A 20,978-nucleotide genomic window follows, 5' to 3' on the forward strand; every position below is an offset into this window, starting at 1 on the left:
ATACACACTTATTTCCGAGCAGTTAAATGGATAAGACAAATGTCTGGACAACAATAAATCCCAGAGAGACATTTGGGGAAACATGTCTGAAATCTTGCCAAATATTTGATTAAATTTACATGCTATAAAATGGACATAATGCCAAAGAAAACATGAGCATGAAAGGGTAGTCGAAGAATTGCCGAGAATAATTACATTGTCTCGTCTCTTTTGAGAATGATAAATTTCTCTTGGACCACCACGAACTAAAACCCCATAAGATAGGCACATTTGGGTGCTGCAGTCAAAGACGAGACTGAAGTGATAAATTATTTTTGAACACTCACCAGAGGATCTCGTTTCAGGACACGGGAGTGTGTAATGCTTCGCCGGGATCTGGCATGAGGCAACGATCGATGCTTAAAATGGAACTCTTTTCCAGCACTTCCAGCAAGCTGCAGAAGACAAGAAAGGAATATATTAGCATTTATTGTGTTCCGCATATTTTTATGAAGAATGTCAGGGAGAGAGATGGAGTTGGCTTTCTTTTCCCTCGAGTCACATGTTTATGGAGAAGACGCTTTGGGTGGAAAAATTGTGCAAATGACACGTGTCTAAAGCTTTTATGCATCGACGACCAAGGAAATTTTCCTTCTTTGTATGCCATAGGGATGCACATTAAACACAATCTGATCAATTTGGCGTGAATTGGGTACTGATACCCATTATCTCAGTGAATGTCATCATTTCACCTGCCATCGAAGCACATTTTCCTTCCTTTGGCATTTTATTGAAACCAAATGGAGCGTGAAATTCACTCATTTGAATCCATCCTTAGCTGCTTATACATTCATTATTCGTCTTTTCTTGAAAAAGAAATCCTCTCTGAGAGAAAAATCTAAATAGTATTGGAACGAAATTATACATTTTATGGATTTTATGTATCTGTGGCAAACAATTCCACTGTAAATCCCATTTTATTGAAATTTTCGCGTCACTTCAGTACACAAAATAACAATTCTCGGCACCCACATTAAAATCACGGTCAGACAATGAAATTTTCACTAGCTCATGCAAATTTACTGGTTTTTGCCCACAAAAGAGCAAAGATAAATTAATGATAAGCAGAGTGGAGCTTTTACGACAATTCGGCAATGGAGAAGAGAATAGAGTTAAGAGGCCAAAAAGAAAGCCATTAAATGAAGGTAATATTTTCAAATTAACACTTTGGTATTATTCTGACCTTTCTTTCGAGATGATAAAATATTGCAGGCATTAATCCAATGAAGATAAAAAATTAATTGCAAGCCACTCACACAGATTTCTTCCCTTTTTCAAAGCGTATTGAAAAAAATTTAGAGACCAACCTTCATAATTGTTTCGTTGATTACTTAAATTTAAATTTAAAAGTTTTTTAACATTCCAATGTTCGTGTAATGAAATTGTAAAACTATCGATATTATCGATTATTCATAATTATCAATATTATTCATAAACTTCACTATAATTACTAGTCAAAATAATTTTCCATATTTTACATTTTAGTACAATTAAAATTTTCTTTTATAAAAGAAAAACAAATATAGACAGAAACACTTTCATTCATAATTTTAATACGATAAAATCATATTTCTACATAATTATAGTCCTACATAATTTAATTTGAGATATGAAATTTTTGGAAACCTTATAGTTTTTCATAAATTATAATTGCATAACTTATCCCTTATCCGTTTACTGTACGTCCCGGTGAAATAAAATATTCCGAGTGTCAGTTAAATTTTTAAATGTTTATTGACATAGCTCATGTTTTGGAGAAAAGAAAATGTGGTCTAATCTGCTGTAATTCAGTCAGGTCAATCCCCCGGATGGCATTTTGGAGCCAAAAGCATGGATAAGCGAAAGTATTGCAATAAATTAAAAATAAATTACATAATATTCAAAATAAATATTAATTTCAATTCCTTGATAAATTTTAGATTCGATAGTAACGTATGTTAAATATTAAATGTAAATAATTTGAGGAAATTAAGTAAATAAGACTAAATTGTTGTAAATCAAATATTTTATAAACTGCACAGTTTTCTTCGTTTTCTCTCTTATCGTTGTATAAAATTTTCAATTTATTTCATATTTTTTAAATCATTTTAACAAACTTAAGAATTGTCTAAGAATTTGCATGGATGTATTATAAACATAAAAGAAACGGTTCGGATTTGACTTTCAATATGGTGATATGCTTTTTATGTATAATACTGAGTTTATCTAATATTCAGTCAGAAGGTAGAGCGTATTCCAAATAAAGTTTGCAAGAGACAGTGAGTGATTGCCAAAAAGATGGTCAATGTTAAATTTTATATCAGTCTCACATTTTCATTATCCAAGAGGAAAGTAAAGTTTTCGCATGATTAACTCTTCATCATGGCTCGTCAAATATCACATTCATTTGTCATCACTTCCATCAACATGATGAAGCACCAAGAGCACTGAAGAGGAACTGTGAATCTTGATGTCGTGAATAGAAAAAGGTCAAAGGCTTTCACACTTAAACCTTAAAACATCTCGTTGATTCCCAAATTTATCATCAAATTCTCTAACATAAGAAACCGTCTTTTATTCTAGCGCTTCATCCAAAATTTGCGTATTTTTCATATTTTATCACTAAATGAGTTCAATTTAATAGATGAAAATTGTACAAGAAAATTGTATCAAACTCTTCCGGCACTAAGAGTTTTAATACAGAACTGATACGGGTTTCATATCAAAGAATTATTCATCTGGATTAACTACTGTAAATTTTTCAATAAGCAAGATTTTTGCAAAAATTTTAACTTCAAGTAGATTGAGATAATTTGAAACATTTCCTATCACTTAAATTTTCACATGAAATTTTACACATAGGGGAAGGCAGGGCTACTTTGAGCTGTGGAGATACATTGTTGTATAATATTTTCCAATATTTCTAATGGAAACTGGGTTTTAACATGATGTAATTTGGATAGACAAAATAATGTGAATCTAAATTAAATAATTGTAAGAATCAGCTTCATTTAGAAATAGGCGAAAAAGTCGTATAACAATCTAGGCCCAAAGCACACAGTAGCCCCACCTTATCCCTTGTAGACACATATATATTCTCGAGAACATGCATAAGTTTGCTCTTTGACTGTTTTATAATTTTACTGCTTAGTGCAAAGTCTTTAAATACGACCCGAAAAAACAATTAGTTAAATGAAAATTTTCAATCTCGACCCCGAAATTTTTATGTCACGATTTTATGTCACATTCTTTAATCTTCCCTAAAATTGTATATCAAAGTTAATTCACCCAACCGATTCTGAAAAAATACTACACTTGCTTATATTTTTAATATTCCAAGTCATTAGGAACTGAGATGAACCTGTATTCTAGAGACCGCTTAAATTACATAAAGTATTTTTTGATTGTTTCCTCTTATTAAATCACATCGGAGATGGCGGAAGTTGTAAGTTAATAAATAGACCTAAAGTTTTAAGCAAGAGAAACTTTCATCAAATCATCGATTTACTAACCTATATGTGATCTGATAAATAAAATGAATATATACCGGTAATGATAAAACTAAATTGTAACTGTTTTTAACATTACGTGCGATTTTGTACGAAAAGCTCACGTTCCTTTTATTAAAAAAAAAATCTTTGAATGAGCAAATCGAATATAATGGATCTTTTGAGTTGAGGTAAAAGCTTTAGAAAGTTCAAAAGCACGTAGACAGGGGGCATATTTGTACTTGAATGTGATTCTCTGCATAAATTTCCATGTTTACCAATCAATTGTGGCGTATATTTTTCTGTTCTCGTGGCGTTTTATAGCTTGTGCAAACTAAAAGTAAAGTATTCTTTGGTCAAGATTATCCCCATGTGTGACACAAAGACATCCATAATCCAGAGTATCTCTCCACGTGGGAAAATGCCACTCAAACGGTTATATAATGTGGAAGTCTGCAATGGTTCTGCGTGCTGAATATGGTATGGGTCCAAGTAAAATCTCTGTGCGTGACATATGGTTAATGTAGGAGAACTCATACCATCCTTGCCAGAAAACATATCTCCAAAAATAGTGAAAAAAAACCCTAAACCCATGTTAGCTGATTCTCAATCTTCTCATGGGAGAGTTACTCTGTGGTGACACTTTTCACTTCATACATTCACCCCTAAAATTCTCTCCCTCTAACTCACATAATCCATCATTATTTCATGACTGTGCGACGGCCTAGCCATTATGCAAATTTAATTTTAGTTTTCGGCAGTCTATTTTGGTCATGGTATCACTCTTACCCTTGAATTTGGCACAAGGAGGCTCATATATGACTCTGTGAGCTCAACAGCAAGGCCAAGAGACGCATAACAATTCCATACCAATGATTACACACCAAAATACACAACATATACCATCAATTTTATCTGCCGCTAAAAACTTTACCATAATCACCAACAGTAGCATAAATTTACCCTCAGAATGAACTTCAAACATTGTAGCAAAAGCTACCCCACCACAATAGAATTTGAATTTGGAAGACAGAAAGCTTCAAAATCATTTCCAGCACAAAATTTGCGAGGTGAAGCAAAATTTGCCTAAAAACGACACAATGTGGGTGGTTCACACTTGACCTTTTCACATGAGCAAATGGGTTGGATATAAAATCTAAAATTCCTATAAAGCTTACACATGTTACTTAAGTGCAAGTCTTGCTCATGGAGATTTGCTAGAAGAAAATTGTGAAAGTCAAAATCGACATATGGTTGATTTAAGTTTCCCAATTGAACTAGACAAAAGGAAAAAATCCGTATCATATGGTTCTTTAAAATCATTTTTAAGTGTTATTTGTGAAGTCTGACATACTCCATCCTCCTCCTTCTTGTGTTTAACATAATAAAAGGATTGTAGATCTTAGCTCACCTTTACGTCCATATAGCTAAAAGCTATAAGGGAGACCGGCACAGAATTAGTCAGAGGTAGAATTAGATAGTGGAGTGGTAGGGGTAAAGTGTTCTCCCTTCGAACGTTCATGCTTTCGAATAATGTGAATTTCTTTTGTTTTTCGTAATATATTTACATTAAATTATCACGGAATTGTCAATAATTAATGATAAGCCAACTAATATTAATTAAAAAAAAGGAAAACTAAAAGAAAATTCACATTATTTGAAGGCATAAACGTTCGAGGGGAGAGTATTTTCCCCTACTGTTTTCCTTACAAAGAATATTGAGCACAATACTATTCATTCAGGATAATTAACTCCCTCTCTATTCATTGAAATATTTATCAGTCTGATTAAAACATGTTTTTCACAAATTATTGGCAAAGAAAACTTTTATTTGCTGGCTAATTTTACCTCGGTCTCTCCTATCCTTATTTCCCTATACAACCATGCATAAATTCGCGAAAAATGGTACGGTGTCAACGGTAGCAATAAGACTTTAAGTGACTATAATTCTTCAATTAAAAAAAAGTATACTAGGAGAAAATGCCAGACTTCGTACGACCCCATGCTTCGTAATGACTAAATTTTTCATGATTCTGAATAAATGTAACTCCGCAATATGTTTTAAAAACCAGGCAATTTCCCTTAGCTTTTAAAACATGGGTGCGATGAGTCATATTTATTTACGAAACATAGAAAAAATACGAAGCTTGGGATCGTACGAAGCATAGGCATTTTCCTCTACTATTTTTTTAAATTTTAGAATAATAAAAATATAAGGTAAATTAAGGGAACTTCGAACCTGGTTCAACAATGAGATTTTTTTGCAAATGGGAACAAAAAATTTCTTTCATAATAAATGAAGGTCAAAGTTCTTGTTTATATGTATTAAATGTTTTCTGTGCTGCAGTCCTTTTATTCATTATGTGAATTTTTCACCTCAATTTAAACACAATTTCACAAATTGATTATTCTTCGTTTTTTAACTAATTTTTTCAGTGATAATTGGTGTTATCTTTATTGTTAACAGTACATAAAGGTTTTAATTGACTAAGTACTAATTCTATGAACAAAACCTGCTTTTGTGAAATATGAAGCAATAGCTCGTATAACGGAAAATTTTCCGAAAAGAAAAATGAGCAATAATGACTCCGAGGGCTCCGAGGAAGTGCTTCTTTAAAACCGAAAAACTTGCGTCTCCTCAATACAATAGCACCTTATAATGGATATCGACGAACCAATCTGAATCGTGCCATTCCACTGCCCTACTACTTGCTAAGAAATTTCTCAGCAGAACGGCAGATAATGCCTCGAATTGATGAAAGTTTAAATAAATAAGTTTTAAATTTTAAATAAATCTCACTGAATATTATTAATTATGGATATATTGCCTTTTTCACAAATTCATGGATTTATTGGAGAGACACTAATACGAACTTCAGACATAAGGCTTGGGCTTAGCCATATGGCTCAATTTCTTTAATGTCTTATCAGTAAAATTTTTTTGGAAAATTTGAACTTAACATTGGATTATTAAAGGGAAATCGATATCAAATCGCAAATCGATATCACTTAGATTTTCATCAAAAGCAAGAAATTAATTTTGTGTACCCTTAAAATGAGAATTTCTACATATTTTCGACATATTCTTGCATTTGTTGTGCTACTTTTGACGTCATTGAATCTCTCCAAGTGTCTAAATCCATTGCGACATAGTGAAACAAGTGGAAGCACTTTCTCTCCACATGTGAGAAATGAATGTGTTATTGTTGAGCTGATCCCAAATCGATTTCCCTCCCTCATATATCCAACACTACCCCCCTAAAGGGAAGCTCCTAAAGTCTCAAATGTGCGATGGTTCGATGACTGAAAGCTTTCACCACAGCAGCAATTTGAAATTATAGACGAATGGATTTACTTTATCTTAGAAACATAATGTTGCTCAAATATAAAGAGAATAAGTCCTTTCTCGATACTTTCAAATTATGTAGACACTTTCTTATTTTGCGACTTGAAAAGATAATTAAAATTTTCTTGCTTTGTACTAACAGAAGATGTTATTTATAATTTAAAAAGATTAGCTTTTGAGAAGACTCTCAATTTGTAAGGAAGTTCAGAGCACGACACTTAATCTTTTAAATGCAACAAGTACACTGAGCGTGTTTTTAGCAAGGATGTGCATGAAGAAAAGGACCAATTAAAAGTAAGGAGGTGTGCTGAATAATGAGAAAAGCTAATTTATTAAACTTGACACATAACCTTTGACCTAAATCCTTCTCTTTTGACATAAAAGTGATTTTGAGTTGCACTCTCAAGCACTATCTACAAAACACAGCTTCACCAATTTAATATTAGTAGAATTCTACAATATCTTTCAAACTATTGAGCTTATTTCCTTGAATTCTAATCCATGAATTTAAAAACTACCGTCTTTTCATATAGAGAACATAAAAAATTTAATTTTAATCATAACTTTTGTCATTTTTTATAGGGTACTGTAAGAAATAATATTATTTTGCATATTCTTCTTGAATATCAAAAAGTTGTTTTATGGAATTTTATGAACCGTCTCTTCTACAAGTTTACTTTTCCATCCAAACAATAATAATCGTCGAGATTTAGATCATACACTGTTAAGATTTTATATGATAAACTAGTGTCTAACGCCCTATGCACAATAACTTTTGTTTTGTTAACGTGTTTCCCAAAATATTTATGAGTGAGCGAGATCATTTGATTGACTTGCTGAAATGTCAAAAACATGTTTTGAAAAACGTCATTTTGCGTTAGTTATAATGGTTATAATGCACATTAAACATAAATAGAACTTTATATTATGAAAACTATTATAAAATCTCAGGTAACAATAACTTCATGAAAATGTAATGTTAGAAAATAATAAAAAAATATAGCCACATAAATATTCTATTGTCAATATAACTGTCATTTTTCAAATTTGACATTTTACATCTGTCATAAAGAATATAGAAACATATTCGTGACCATTGGTATTTTTGAAAACAGGTAATTTTATATAGGATGTCTCAACATTGGATTTTGGTCAAAATGGGCCTCAAGGCCTAAGACCACGGTAAGGGGTGTAGGTAAGAAGGGAAACAATAAAACAATCTTAACGTTGACCTTTTCATGGTTTTCCTAAGATTTTCTTTAATTCTAGCACCAGAATGACATTTAGATCATCCTTAAGAGTTTTCTTTTCTGGTCACTGGACCATCCTTAAGTTCTAGAATCAAAGCAAAGCTTGAGAAAAGCACGGGTACAACGTCACCCGCATCTACAGTAGTCTTAATATTAATCTTATACGTGTCATCACGATGAAATTATTTCTTTTAAGATGAGCTACCAAGAGTAAATTAAATAGCAGAAAAATATTAATTAAAAAGATAAAGGCAATATCTTTCCATTAAAATCGGATAGGATTTTCATTTTGAGTTTTCCAAAAACTAAGAAAAATTTTTTTAACAAATCTACAAAGAGTTTAGAAGATTATGAGAAAAAATCTCTTGAATGTCAATATGTTTTTTCAGAGTGTATACGGCAAACATTATTATGACAGAAAAGAAACGCCACAAGGAAGAGGATTACTTTAAGAATGTAATTGCAAATTTTATTCCTCAATTTCCTCAATGCTCTTTTTATCATATTTTCCTCCTGCTTAAGTGTCACCATTGCCAACAAACCGCCCAATTTTCATCCCCTTTGTACCCCATTCATTTCTTCACGCCCAGCAATAAAACCCAATTTTATGATTGAAGCAAATTTAATTAACTTGCGAGATTTTCCACAACATTTTCACGGTCAAATGAAATGACGATGCTGTGTGGAGGGAAAATTGCTGGAAGACAAAGTGCCCATACGATAAATCATATAGAAATACAATATTGTTATTTGAAATTTCTTCCCATCCCTCAACCCGTGAAATAAATAGGGATTTGGGGGTGTGTGCAAGAAAAGGGGTAGGAGAGAAAATAGTGCTGATGGAGTGGTTTGACTTAATGGCTTCTGCAGCTAGCACAACATGAGCTTCCATTAACAGACAAAAATCTTAATAGCCCTTAAGTTTCCTAATGGAGAAAACTTATACTACTGAGAATTGTGCTGTGGTGGTGTTATAAAGTGTCTTACCATAATGCTACTATATGCACACTCTAGTTACACTATAGAGAGTCCTTATACCCAACCCCAAACCCTATCGTTGGATGCACTTTCTGTTAAGAGCATCAAATGCGACAAGGACATAAATTGGAAATGGCGCAGAAAGATAATATATGAGTTTTGGATGTTTAAAATACTCTTACCAAGTTACTGCGGATGCGGAAGTACAGAAAAAAAGATCCGCATCAAAGATAGAAAAAACTGATATGTCTAAGTCTGGAAAATGAACCTACATAGAATATTATTATTAAAGACGTTTCTTTGCGAATAAAATATCCAGTTATCATTTTTGTCAGAAATACGAACTATATTTTCCTAAAATTGATACTATTACAGCTACAAAATTATATTGACTCTACCAATAATGGAGAAGGAGAGGCAAAGTGTCCCATATTTTGCGAAATGCTAGAAATCGTAATTATTTACCGTCTACATGTTCATAATCGAATTAAACCGATACATAAATCTTTCAAAATATTTCCCAAAATACTCAAGGAGTAATGCCCAGCGCACAATAACTTTTATTTATAAACATGTTTTCAAAATTTTCTAGGAGAGTGAGCGAGATGACTAGATGTAGATCTCACTCACTCTCATTAAAATGTCAAAAATATGTTTACAAAACAATAGTTATTGTGCGCTAAGAATAATAACCAGCGCACAATAACTTTTGTTTGTAAACATGTTTTCAACATTTCGCATGAGAATGAGCGAGATGACTAGATCCTAGATCTTACTCACTCTCATGGAAATGTCAAAAACATGTTTACTAAACAAAATTTATTGTGCGTTGGGCATAATATAATTGATTGTGTGCAAAATATACCTAACAGTTCATAACCAGTTCATGCCAATTGGAACCTTTTCAGTCTTGTCAGAATTTCTAAGACCTTTCCTACGAGTCTGTTGGTCGATAAACGCCCGGTCGATTTACAGCCCGTATAACGTTTAACCATGAAAAATTGTAATTAAAATTGATTCAATTGTATTTTAGTATATGGATGAAATGTCCGTTTAGTTAACATCTAAAACTTCTTTTTGAGAAGAAATGAAGGTCATGTTACCGGTCGTTTGCTAGACTTGTGGGGGTCCTCTGAAGATTTTAAGTCTATATAATCTTTTGGCCTCTAGAGCTGACGAATACTGGATGGACGCGTGACATCATTTCTCAGAAATCGTCTAAAATGCTAAGATATATTGAAAAAGTGATCCAACAGTCGTCGGTTGCCTCAGCAACTGTGCTAACTGCATTTGCTTTGTGTCAGCATTCGTTGTAAGCAACGCATCGCTGCGCGGCGTTTGCAACGAATGCAGACACAAAGCAGATGCAGTTAGCACAGTTGCTGAGGCAACCGACGAGATGTGGAAGGCGGAAATTTTGTGGGGGTGATTTTATGTTCTCTGTGTGGAGTTTAAAAAGTAAAACTGAATAACACTACTCTACAGTAATGTTGTTCGTATAAACGAAGACCAGAGAAGCGGCTGAAATTGTAAGTTATTAAGCCATGAATAACCATAAGGATGGTTTTGTTATGTGTTTGGTGAGATTGGAAAGGTATCATCTATTATGAGCTGCTCCCATCGAGACTAATAGTGAATTCTAGCCTAAGAATTATATCGAGTAAATAAAACAACTAAACCTACTGAAAGAAGGCTTCGACCAAGCGCACAAAGAATTGCCCAATAGGAAAGGGGTTGTGTGCCTGTGTGCCATCAGGACAACACCAAACTGAAATTTGGAAGCGCGCCAAAAGCTCCGGGAATGTGGTTGGTATATTTCAATGCACTCGCTGTATAGTCCTCTGACATTGCTTCGTATGATTACCAATTTTTATCGGTACTACATCTATAAAATTCTGTTAGTGATACAAAACTCAATAAAAGAGAAGCTTCTGAAAACCATTTGTTTTTTGACAACAGGAACAAGAGGTGACATGATGACTGGTTAAAATAGCACTCAATCATCAAATTGATATCATCAAACAAATAGTACACATTTGACCAACATTTTTTAATAAAGGCATTTATTTTATTAAATAAAACATTACGGATAATTATGTAAACACATTATCATATAACTTTTGCTAAAAACATCTATATTTTGGTCTCTATTCCTTGCTTAATAAATATTGAGAATCATTTCCGTTACTGTAATTTAAAAAAATGCATATGAGTCATATGAATAATTAATTTCCATTATTACTACATAAAATATTTTTTAATGAAATACAACGTAATGATAAGTAACGCTATGAAATTTTTATTGCACCATTTAGCCTCCATTGTTAATAACACTCATTACAGAAATCATTAAAAATTTATTGGAATTAATGGTTTGACTAATTTATCCTTCCGTTATTGTAAAAACAATTTTAGTCAGTAAAAATATGAAAAATAATCATAAATCATTTTAAACCAAATAGACAGTACCGAAATTATTTATAACTTTTTAATTTTCCCTTTGCCAAGAATATTTCTCTAATTTTTTTTTTTTGTAATTCTTAATTTCCATTTTATTTATATATTGAGCAAATATTCAATTGCCCATATTTGCAAAATACTAGTTAACCTGTTATAACTATTTTAATTAGTTGTTTGCCCTCAGTCAGAATCAAGTAATTCAGTAAAATTGAAAAAAAAGTTTCTTATTATAATATTATGTAGTGTAAAGTGGTACAAGTTGGACAATGGTACAATTTGGACAGGGCTTTTTGTCTTGATAGATTTAGTACTTCATTTTTATTTGTATATTTTTAATGCTTTAGTTTTATAATTTGGTTCCTTCTACTTAAAAACATATTTTGTACTGTATTTATCAAGAAAAAAGCCATGTCCAACTTGTACCAGCGAATTGTCCAACTTGTAACACTAATTCCAAATTATATCACTTTACCCTACATATTTGTAGAGTTTGCGAATAAAAAAGAAAGTTCTTAGTTCATAGATGTTCGTGGTCATTTAAACTCATTTATGGCCTTAGGAGAGAGCAAGTCGTGTCCGTTTGTAACTGCCTGCCTCTCCTCTATATCAATAAAAAGCTTATCAACTCTCAGTTTCTGCTCTTCAATTACTTCCTCTTAGCACGTCACCTAAACCCCCAAGCCATAAAGACCAAGTGTGAAACTCTTGGGACTTAATTATAATGTCTCAATGGTCTGAATGTTCTCATCTGACTGACAGTTCATCCGTGGGTAGAAGATGTAAATCATGATATTCATAGAAGGGACATAAGACAAAAAAGTCGACAAGTGTGAAAATTCCCAAAAGATAAATTTTGCCAATCTCCTTGAGAATTTCGATGTAGCTTTTATGGTTTTACTTGCCAAAACGAATGTCAAGAACATTATAAAAATTATATGTGTTACACATTTATCCCTTTTCTTGTATTTGCCAGTAAAGCATTCCACTGAGATTGTAATATCTCATCCTATACTTCCCATGTTTCTGCCCTAAAGCTGAAAGAACTTTCAGTTTGGCATGCACATTTTAAATTTTCTTGTGCAGTCAATCGTCGTTTTGTAAACATACAACCAAGATTGGTAATCTTCAGATGAACAAACAGCTGAGAAAAAAAGAAATTCAAGAAAAGCTATATCTTTCACTTGATATTTCTTAAAGATTGCTATTCCTTTTTTGCCAGAAATGCAGAGAAATTTCCCATTTCCATCACACTTCAGTGAATTTTTAGAAAATGTAACAATATCAGAGATATCTGACTGCGAGGAAGATGGTGAAGCAGTTTACAAGCGAGAAGAGCTGAAGAGATGGGCTTCTGGGGAGAAAACTTTTCAGCAAAACGAGCAAAATTCCAAACTACGTCACTTTTTCTTCAAGAATCCTGCATGGTACAACAAACGCAAAGGATGCCAAAGAAAGGAAGCCTGGAGGACATACTCTTATAGAAGATTGACTTCAATTATATCCACTTGAATTTATATATGCTTTCTGGTTAAAGAATCCTTTTTCATATATTTATTATATAACAAAATGTATATCAACTAATCTTTTTTCATGTTCTCATAAAATGACACCCCTCCTAGCCAAATCCCACGAATATCCTCTTCGCTTAAGAGGCAAATTTTCGCATCAATAATCTCGAAATGATATAGCAAACACACGGAATCAAGGAAGAAAAATCAACGAACGAGAAAAAAAAACTTTGATACAGTAGTGGTCAAAAGAAATTCATGTCGTCTAATCCCATCAATGTCTCTTTCTCTTGCTTCTTGTTTGCACTATGAATTTATCTTGACAATTTATCGCAAAATCCCAAGTTTTCTTCCTCTACTCTAGTGCTTTAATGAAAGAATTCAGCAAATTTTCAAACATGTTCACAGCTTCCCAATTTTATTTGAATTTATTTTTTTAGAATGCATTTAAAACTAATTTTATCCCTTAGGATTAAGGGGCATAATTTCGGAGAGCTTGTTATCTGAGAACTTTGAGCGAAATACCGCACGGACACTGTAACTAAATTGATTAAAATTATGTAATTATCTTCGAATTCATTAAATTCTCTAAATTTAGTATGTATCACAAAATCCATTCTATTTTTTTTAATAATTTGGGTTAAAATTGTTCTACAAACATTTCAGAATTAACCAGAGTTTTATTTTAAAAAAAAAATGTGAAGGAATAACTGCGTATCGTTTGCAATTTTGTTTAACTGAGGTAAATCGCGATTAATATTTCTTATATTTTCAAATAACTTTGTTTACTAGGGGGAGGTGGGGCTACTTTGAGCTGTGGGGATACATTGTTATACGATTTTTCGGATATTTCCAATAGAAACTGAGTTTCAACATGATATAATTTGGATAGACAAAATAATTGTGGATCTAAATAAAATAATTCTAAAGACCAGCCCCATTTAGAAATAGGCGAAAAAGTCGTATAACAATCTAGCCCCACAGCTCAAAGTAGCCCCACCTCCCCCTATTCATTAAAGATTGTTTCAATTCAAATTTACAGTGATTAATTAATTTAAAGATCTTATGCTAAAATTTACAGTAGATAAATTTTAGTATAAGATACATTTTAAAATGTGGGAAAAGCCTTCAAAAATTCAAATTCCGGTCAAACAAAAATTTTCGAGAAACTTGGTGTCCGAAATTCAACTCAAGGTGTCCAAACTTTCACACAAAAAAATATCTACATTTTTATTTATTTCGAAGGTTCTAAATAACAGTTCTGAAAAGAAAGAAACAAAAAATATATTGTTATTTCTATTGGACTTATATGCAATATATTATTTAACACATTTACTCTAGTAAGTGTTAGCCTAGTAAACTTTATGACAACCGCTGAAATTAAATTTTAAAATTCATGAATAACGTCTTCTAAAAAAAAAACATTATTTAATTCCATCTCCAAAATTTAGAAATATTTCTTTTTGTAAATATTTCTGCACCTTAAATTGGGGGAAAATGTCAAAACCCTCAAATCGGGATTATTTCAAATTAACCATCATTGAAGATCCTGCCTGATGAACTAATCAAATACTAACAACACCATTGCCATGAGGTATATTTACCCTTCCACATGCCAAACTCAAAGGCCATGCACCAAACATTATCCAACAGTTTCCAGAAGCTGGTTTCAAATTGAAATTTCGTGGCTTGAAATTTGCAAATTCAATTTACAGCAGAACACACAAATGAATGGATGTTGAACATTTCTGTTGGCGATGACGATCAACAAAGTTCAGCGTGTTCAGCGAATTGATGAAAATCAGACAAAAGAGGTACAAATGCGTAAATAAGAGAATGAGTTGAGAGATATGGATAATTTCTAAACAATAAATTTAATATGCTAAATAAATTTATCTACCAACTTTGAATTTGAAGTGAACTGAAAATAATTTAGTGCAAATTCACCTCTTCTGATGGAAAATTATTCGAGAAAATTAATTTACACAATGCAAAACAACGTTGATAATACCATAAGGTTTTCAACACAATGTGGATCATCAGTAAAAGATTTTCTGTGTTATTTATCATGAAGAACATTGTTGGCAATCGCAGGAAGAATCCATTAAACCACTTTATAACTACCTCTGTTTTTGGCACTATGTTAGGAAAATTAATAAACACCATGCTATACAGCTCTTGGCTCTATCCATAAGATCTAAAAATATTGGCTTTCTTTTTGTTTGAAAACTTTATAAAACTTTTGAAGAAGACCACACACACGAAGAATATATTAGGTCTTACTTTTCTTCCTATACAAACACGGAATTATCAGTTCCAACTGGGACCCAACAAATAAGCCCTATAACCCTTAAGTTTTGCAGAAATGTATTCAATAAAACTTAATAGATAAGATTCAGACTTCAGACAGCTTTTAAAGTCAGTATTTCTAGTGACTTAAAGCCCCAAATAGACTCAGGCTTATTCTTGAGAATATTTCTTTGAACAAATTTCTTCTACCTGCTCTGGCTGAATATTCACGAGGATATCTGATATTACCCTGAGTCTATTTGGAACTTAAGGGAAATTTGAACAAGAGGGACAGTTTCCTCTTATAACGAGTACTCAACCACTTTACTAATATACCCAATTTAAATTATATAGAATTTTAATTAATTGCTTTCGAACTATATAACCTATTCAGAAGAATATTTTACATAAAATTCCAGTGATAAAATAGCTAATATAGAAAAAATTAAGAGTTCAGGAAAATGATCGCTATTTTTTGTTCAAACTGGGCAAACTTTGCGAATAAAATCTTAAGAATAGTGAAAAAAAAGTTAACAACGCCTCTATTGAGAGTTCTCTTCAGCTAGTAACGTTAATGACTCGAAGAAGACATTACCAGTGTTTTCCGAGAAATTTTATTGATTTCATAGTGATGAAAAAGTGTTTTCGGGACCGGTCTTGCGATTTAGTGCAAAATAATAACTTATTTCACTAACTAAAATCGAAGAAAAATCTGAAAAGCATGAAACATGACCAAGGTACATATTTTAACATTCAAAAGTGAGCTTTCTGCAAGTTTTCCAAATGTACAGTAGACTCTCTCAAATTCGGGCATTTGGGACCGAAATATCACCCGAATTAGAGAGAAATTCGGGCAACAAACTTTTTGAAATGCAACGATTTTTTATTGAACTGTGTATACTCATATTAAGTTTAGATACTCATTGTGAATTGCATGAAGCCTCTTAATAATGCAAAATCACATCATAACTAAGTCAAACCGTGAAAATTTGAGCACATATATTTGCTTCATTTGATAATCATAATCAAATTTGAAAAAAATCAACAAACTTCTTTCGAATTCAACTGCCGCCCGATTTAAAAAGTAGCCCGATCTTAAAAGAGACGAATTAGCGAGAGTCTACTGTAGATATGCAAATATTCAAATTTTATTCTTGGTTTAGCCTAAAAATCTGACAATGGATCATGAATGTACAGACATTCTCATTCATTTTATTCTCATTCTCAGTGTCAGCAACACGTGCCTTTTAGGCCAAGCTGTCACTTATCCCTCATTATGCCTGCTCCTGTTGCCCTGATCCCGCGCAACAACTGCCACAATCTCCTACTTGTAAATGTCATATTGTAAACATGTATTTGGCATATACGATCAGTGATTCAGTGGTTTCTGGCATTTACCTGATGAGATCGGTAGTGAAGTCGGTCGGCAGCCGCACTAAGCATACTTGAAGAGAAATACATTGAATTGAATTGAATTGAGATGGGCAAAAAATACTCCCCAATTTTTCTCAAGGCATCTCATTCACAAAAGTAAGGTCAAAATATGACTCCTTAAGGAGTTGGGGAGCTAAAATATCCTTCAATTAGTTCTCCTATAAACACAAATTTATTGCAGTTATTTTGTTAGCTGTGACTTTTTCCAACCTAATTTCAACTAATTATAATAATGTAGAAGAAATAATGGAGGTAAAATTATTAAATTTAAAAATAAACTCCTTCGAGGGGTCGAAAATAGATGATTATTTTTAAAAGAAAATTATATAACTGCTCTCTCTTTGAGTTCGAGCAGTAAAATATTAAGGAGAGAGAGGAAAGTCTTTCAAGTACGTGTCTTAACCATTTGAGAACTAGTCGGTCAGCTGTGAGATCACCGACAAAAAAAATATTTTCTCTATTTTGAGAAAAATTACCTTAATAGTCAAAAAAAAAATTATATTAGACTCATTAAAATGCTTCTCTCCACAGAAATCTTTAGTAAAAGGCGAAAGATTTATTTGACATTTGAAGAGGAGCCAGAGTATTTCTTGTAAAAGAAATAAAAGAGTAGTATGGAACAAACTAAGAATATTTGTGAAGTTTGGAGTCAATCAAAAATACCGATGTTGTCAGTGTAAGAACTAATGTAGTATTTTCTAAAAGGTCCATAACGGACGCTAATAAAGAATTATATATAGTCAAAAAAATCTCTCTGGGTCCCTAAAAAACTCAATTTTCATACCAAGAACACAAACCAGCGAAAATCAACAGAGTGGAACTCTTTTTCAATGATTCTATATTTTTGACTTTAACATGCTTTAAAAATTTTTTTTTTTTCAAAGACCATTATGGTTTAACTAGAAGAGAAAATAATTTTGAAGAGAATAAGACTAAATTTCTTTCATTTGGCCACTAACCTAGGTTCGTACAGTTGCAGCATTGTAAAAGTCAACTTTTTCTATTTTACTAAATGAATCTAACCCATGGCCACAATTCTATTAGCTAGTCCAATATCTCACATTTCCTGAAAAAAAAATTAAGAGCTTAGGCCTTTTACCCTATTTTCAAGAAATAAAAATAAGTAATGGGTCTAAAGGCCTCGACAGACTTGAGGATTAGCCGAGTGACGGCTTAACGGAATTATATTCGAAATAATGCTTAAACTACATTTCCATCATTTTCCACTAAGTTGTCTCTCGGCTTAAGTCGTAAGTGTGTCTAGGGCATAAAACTATAATTTTGATGTATAAAGTTTTAGGGGAAAACGCGCTAACTTCGGACGACTCAAGCTTCGGACAATTCAATTTTTTTCTCTATGTTCCTAAAAGATTTCACTCATAGCTTTTTTTCTGAAAATTTGAGGCATTGGTCCACCCATAAAAATATAATAATGGGCCAAATTCATTTATAACACATTAAAAAAATGATTTGTGCGAAGCCTCAATCGTTCGAAGGTAGCGTGCTTTCCCCTATGTATTTTTTATAAGAGGTGCGTAGTTGTACAAATTTTGTATGTAGCTGAGCAAACTGGGGCACCTTTGTAAAAATTGCCAAAAAAATTTTAATTTACCTGTTGAGAAAATCCAAGAAATTCCAGAAATTTTATAAGGTACAAACCTAATAAAGAAAAAATGTTCATGATTCGGCCTGTGTGACATTCGGTAAAAAATCTTGAAACTTGTATATTATTTCCTGTACAATACTTCAAAAGTTCCCCCTATGTAAAGAAAACAGCTAAAAGACCACAAATATGAAAATATGTAAAAAAGCAAAAGTTGCAATTTTGTATGATATTTTCATTAAAACACTCAGCGCCTACATTTTCTCGGATTTCCCCAAAGGCATTTTGTGTATTCGAGAAATTTAATTTCACTCCTGAGAAAAGTTTATTCGTTAGCAATTTGTAGAGTGATTTAACGAAATACCCCACTAATAATTCATTTGGGGTAACAAATCCCAACGTATATCCGTGCGAAAAAGCTCTTTTCCCCAACTCTAAGCGTCTGCAAAGTGCGTCACAGGAAAATTGCTCCAACCAATAATATGGCGCGTTCAGCGGTTGGATGAAAATAAAAGAAAAATCTGCTGTGACTTTCTACCGTATGTCTCTGTAGAATACCCTCGGTTTAAATTTTGTTATAGAAATTCTTAGCATTTTTTCCGTGTGATTCTCCCCGCTGTTTGCTCGTTTTTTTTTTAATCCCATACACACGTAAATAATGCAAAAGCTCTTCAGAGTGGCATAAGCTGATAAGAAGAAAATACGAAAGCTTCACTTTACCATTACACGATGAAGTTTTCCATCCAGAATTAAAATGATATTCACGTTTCATATACGTTTGCTATTGAGACTTCACATTTTTTGCTCCCCCCCAACAGGAGAAAAAAGGACGATACATGGAATTCCGATGAGGAATGTGAGGGGCACGAAATCCAAATGGGATTACGTGGGAGCTTTTTTTTGAAACTGAAAATCATCAGTTCCATATGGTTAGTGTGAAAAAATTTAAATAAAGGAAATTGCTACAATACCATTTAATTCTCCCAAAGCAATTTTTAAGAAAGATAAGATAGACCTACAAATGCAATAGTGAGTTAATTTGGTAAATTCAGTTTGAAAAAAACACACATTCTTTTCTACAGTGAATTATTGAACGAAATTTTGTTGGATGGTTTTTCTCATCCTTTTATGGTACCACCGTTTTTCATCCACTTGGCAAAACTCATGACTTTTTTTCTGAAATTCATCTCTGGGTCGTGCTGCAGGAAATATAGAAAAGTTGTTTTACATATGTCTATCTGTCATTTGCATGCCACAAGAGTAGAGAGATTGACTTTTCACGTTCTGAATTGTTGAGAACAAAAAATAACCATTTTCAGAAAATTGAAAAAAGAGTACTTGCGAAACTTTTGAAAGTGGAGTAGTAGTACAAATATACTCGCGAGAAATACAGCGTTATCATAATAACACGATCATTTCAAGAAGAAGGTCCTTGGAAAGCGTTAAAAAAACAGAGATAAGTTGAAAAAGTGTGTTATAAAACTCACAATAAAAGCGTACCTAATAAAATTGAAAATCTTTCTCTATTTTAGCTAAAACTTATACTACAATATATTATTGAAAGTTAATGTATTAAATAAGTTCTTAATAGAAAAATATTTTCCCATAAAGCATAAAATGAATGCATCCTTTTCTAAATGGACTACAGTGGAATATCTTAAATTGAATTTTTTTTTATTAAATAATTTTAATTTTATAAGCTAAAAGCTTTTATGAATTGAATTGAAAAGTCTACAAAAAACTTACTAAACCTATTTGTTAAAACATAGATTTATAAAGAATAAATTTTAATTTAAATCGATTTTAATAAACTTTTAATGTATCTTATTCTATTAAAAAATCATTTATGACCCATTTCTTTATATTAACCAATAAATTTTAGAACAAATTTCTGTTGCTTATTACACTTTTGCAATTATTTTTAAAATCGAAGAAAAAGTGTTGGAAAACATTCCATATTTAAGAAATACATGAACTCGTGATTTTGATACTATTAATACCACAAGGAAAACTGTTTAAGGCATTGAAAAAAAATCATTCGCACGAATTTGCGCTCAAAGTTTATACAAAATTACGTAGAAGTAAATATTACAATTAAATTAAAGACAATAAAGATTAACTTATTGGTAAACAATTGATTTGTAAAATGTTGGAACCACTTTAGGAGTTGTTAGAGATTTTAAAAACTTAAAAATGTGCTTATTATTCCAGTTGATTAATAGGGTGAGATGAGGTAATTAAGAGTCATGTCTAATTTGGAACTATGATGCTCCCTAACAATTTTAGATGACAAAAGAAAAAACAACGAAGAAGTACTCTTTGAATGTAAAATCTTGTATTTCTTCGCGGTTTCTTATTTGACCTTCTTATTTTGACCATTATCATTATCATTATCATTATTATTTATCTTATTTTGACCATCTGAAACAAATATAAAATCTCAAAATTCCAAAATAAACATGATTCCGAATTACTCCATCTCACCCTAAACACCATCTCTAGAGCTAATTAACTTGTGATCATGAAAACCTATTAAGAATGGTTCAAGGATATTTGTCAAGGATAACCGTATAATAAGTTATGAAAAAGGAGATGGGTACAAGA

At 32.1% G+C, this 20,978-nt stretch overlaps 1 protein-coding gene and 1 non-coding gene across 2 annotated transcripts in view; both read right to left on the reverse strand.

Moving 5' to 3' along the window:
* Positions 1–20,978, reverse strand: part of LOC129799714 (neuroendocrine convertase 2) — a 79,589-nt gene that overhangs the window by 45,130 nt on the left and 13,481 nt on the right. Inside the window, exon 2 of the mRNA XM_055843876.1 lies at positions 327–434. Coding sequence (XP_055699851.1) covers positions 327–434 — 108 coding nt within the window. The remainder of the gene's footprint in view (positions 1–326; positions 435–20,978) is intronic.
* LOC129800121 (U5 spliceosomal RNA) lies at positions 17,244–17,358 on the reverse strand. The gene has a single exon (XR_008751595.1). It is a non-coding gene; the product is annotated as a U5 spliceosomal RNA (small nuclear RNA).

Source organism: Phlebotomus papatasi, chromosome 1, assembly GCF_024763615.1.
Source record: "Phlebotomus papatasi isolate M1 chromosome 1, Ppap_2.1, whole genome shotgun sequence".
NCBI lineage: Eukaryota > Metazoa > Arthropoda > Insecta > Diptera > Psychodidae > Phlebotomus > Phlebotomus papatasi.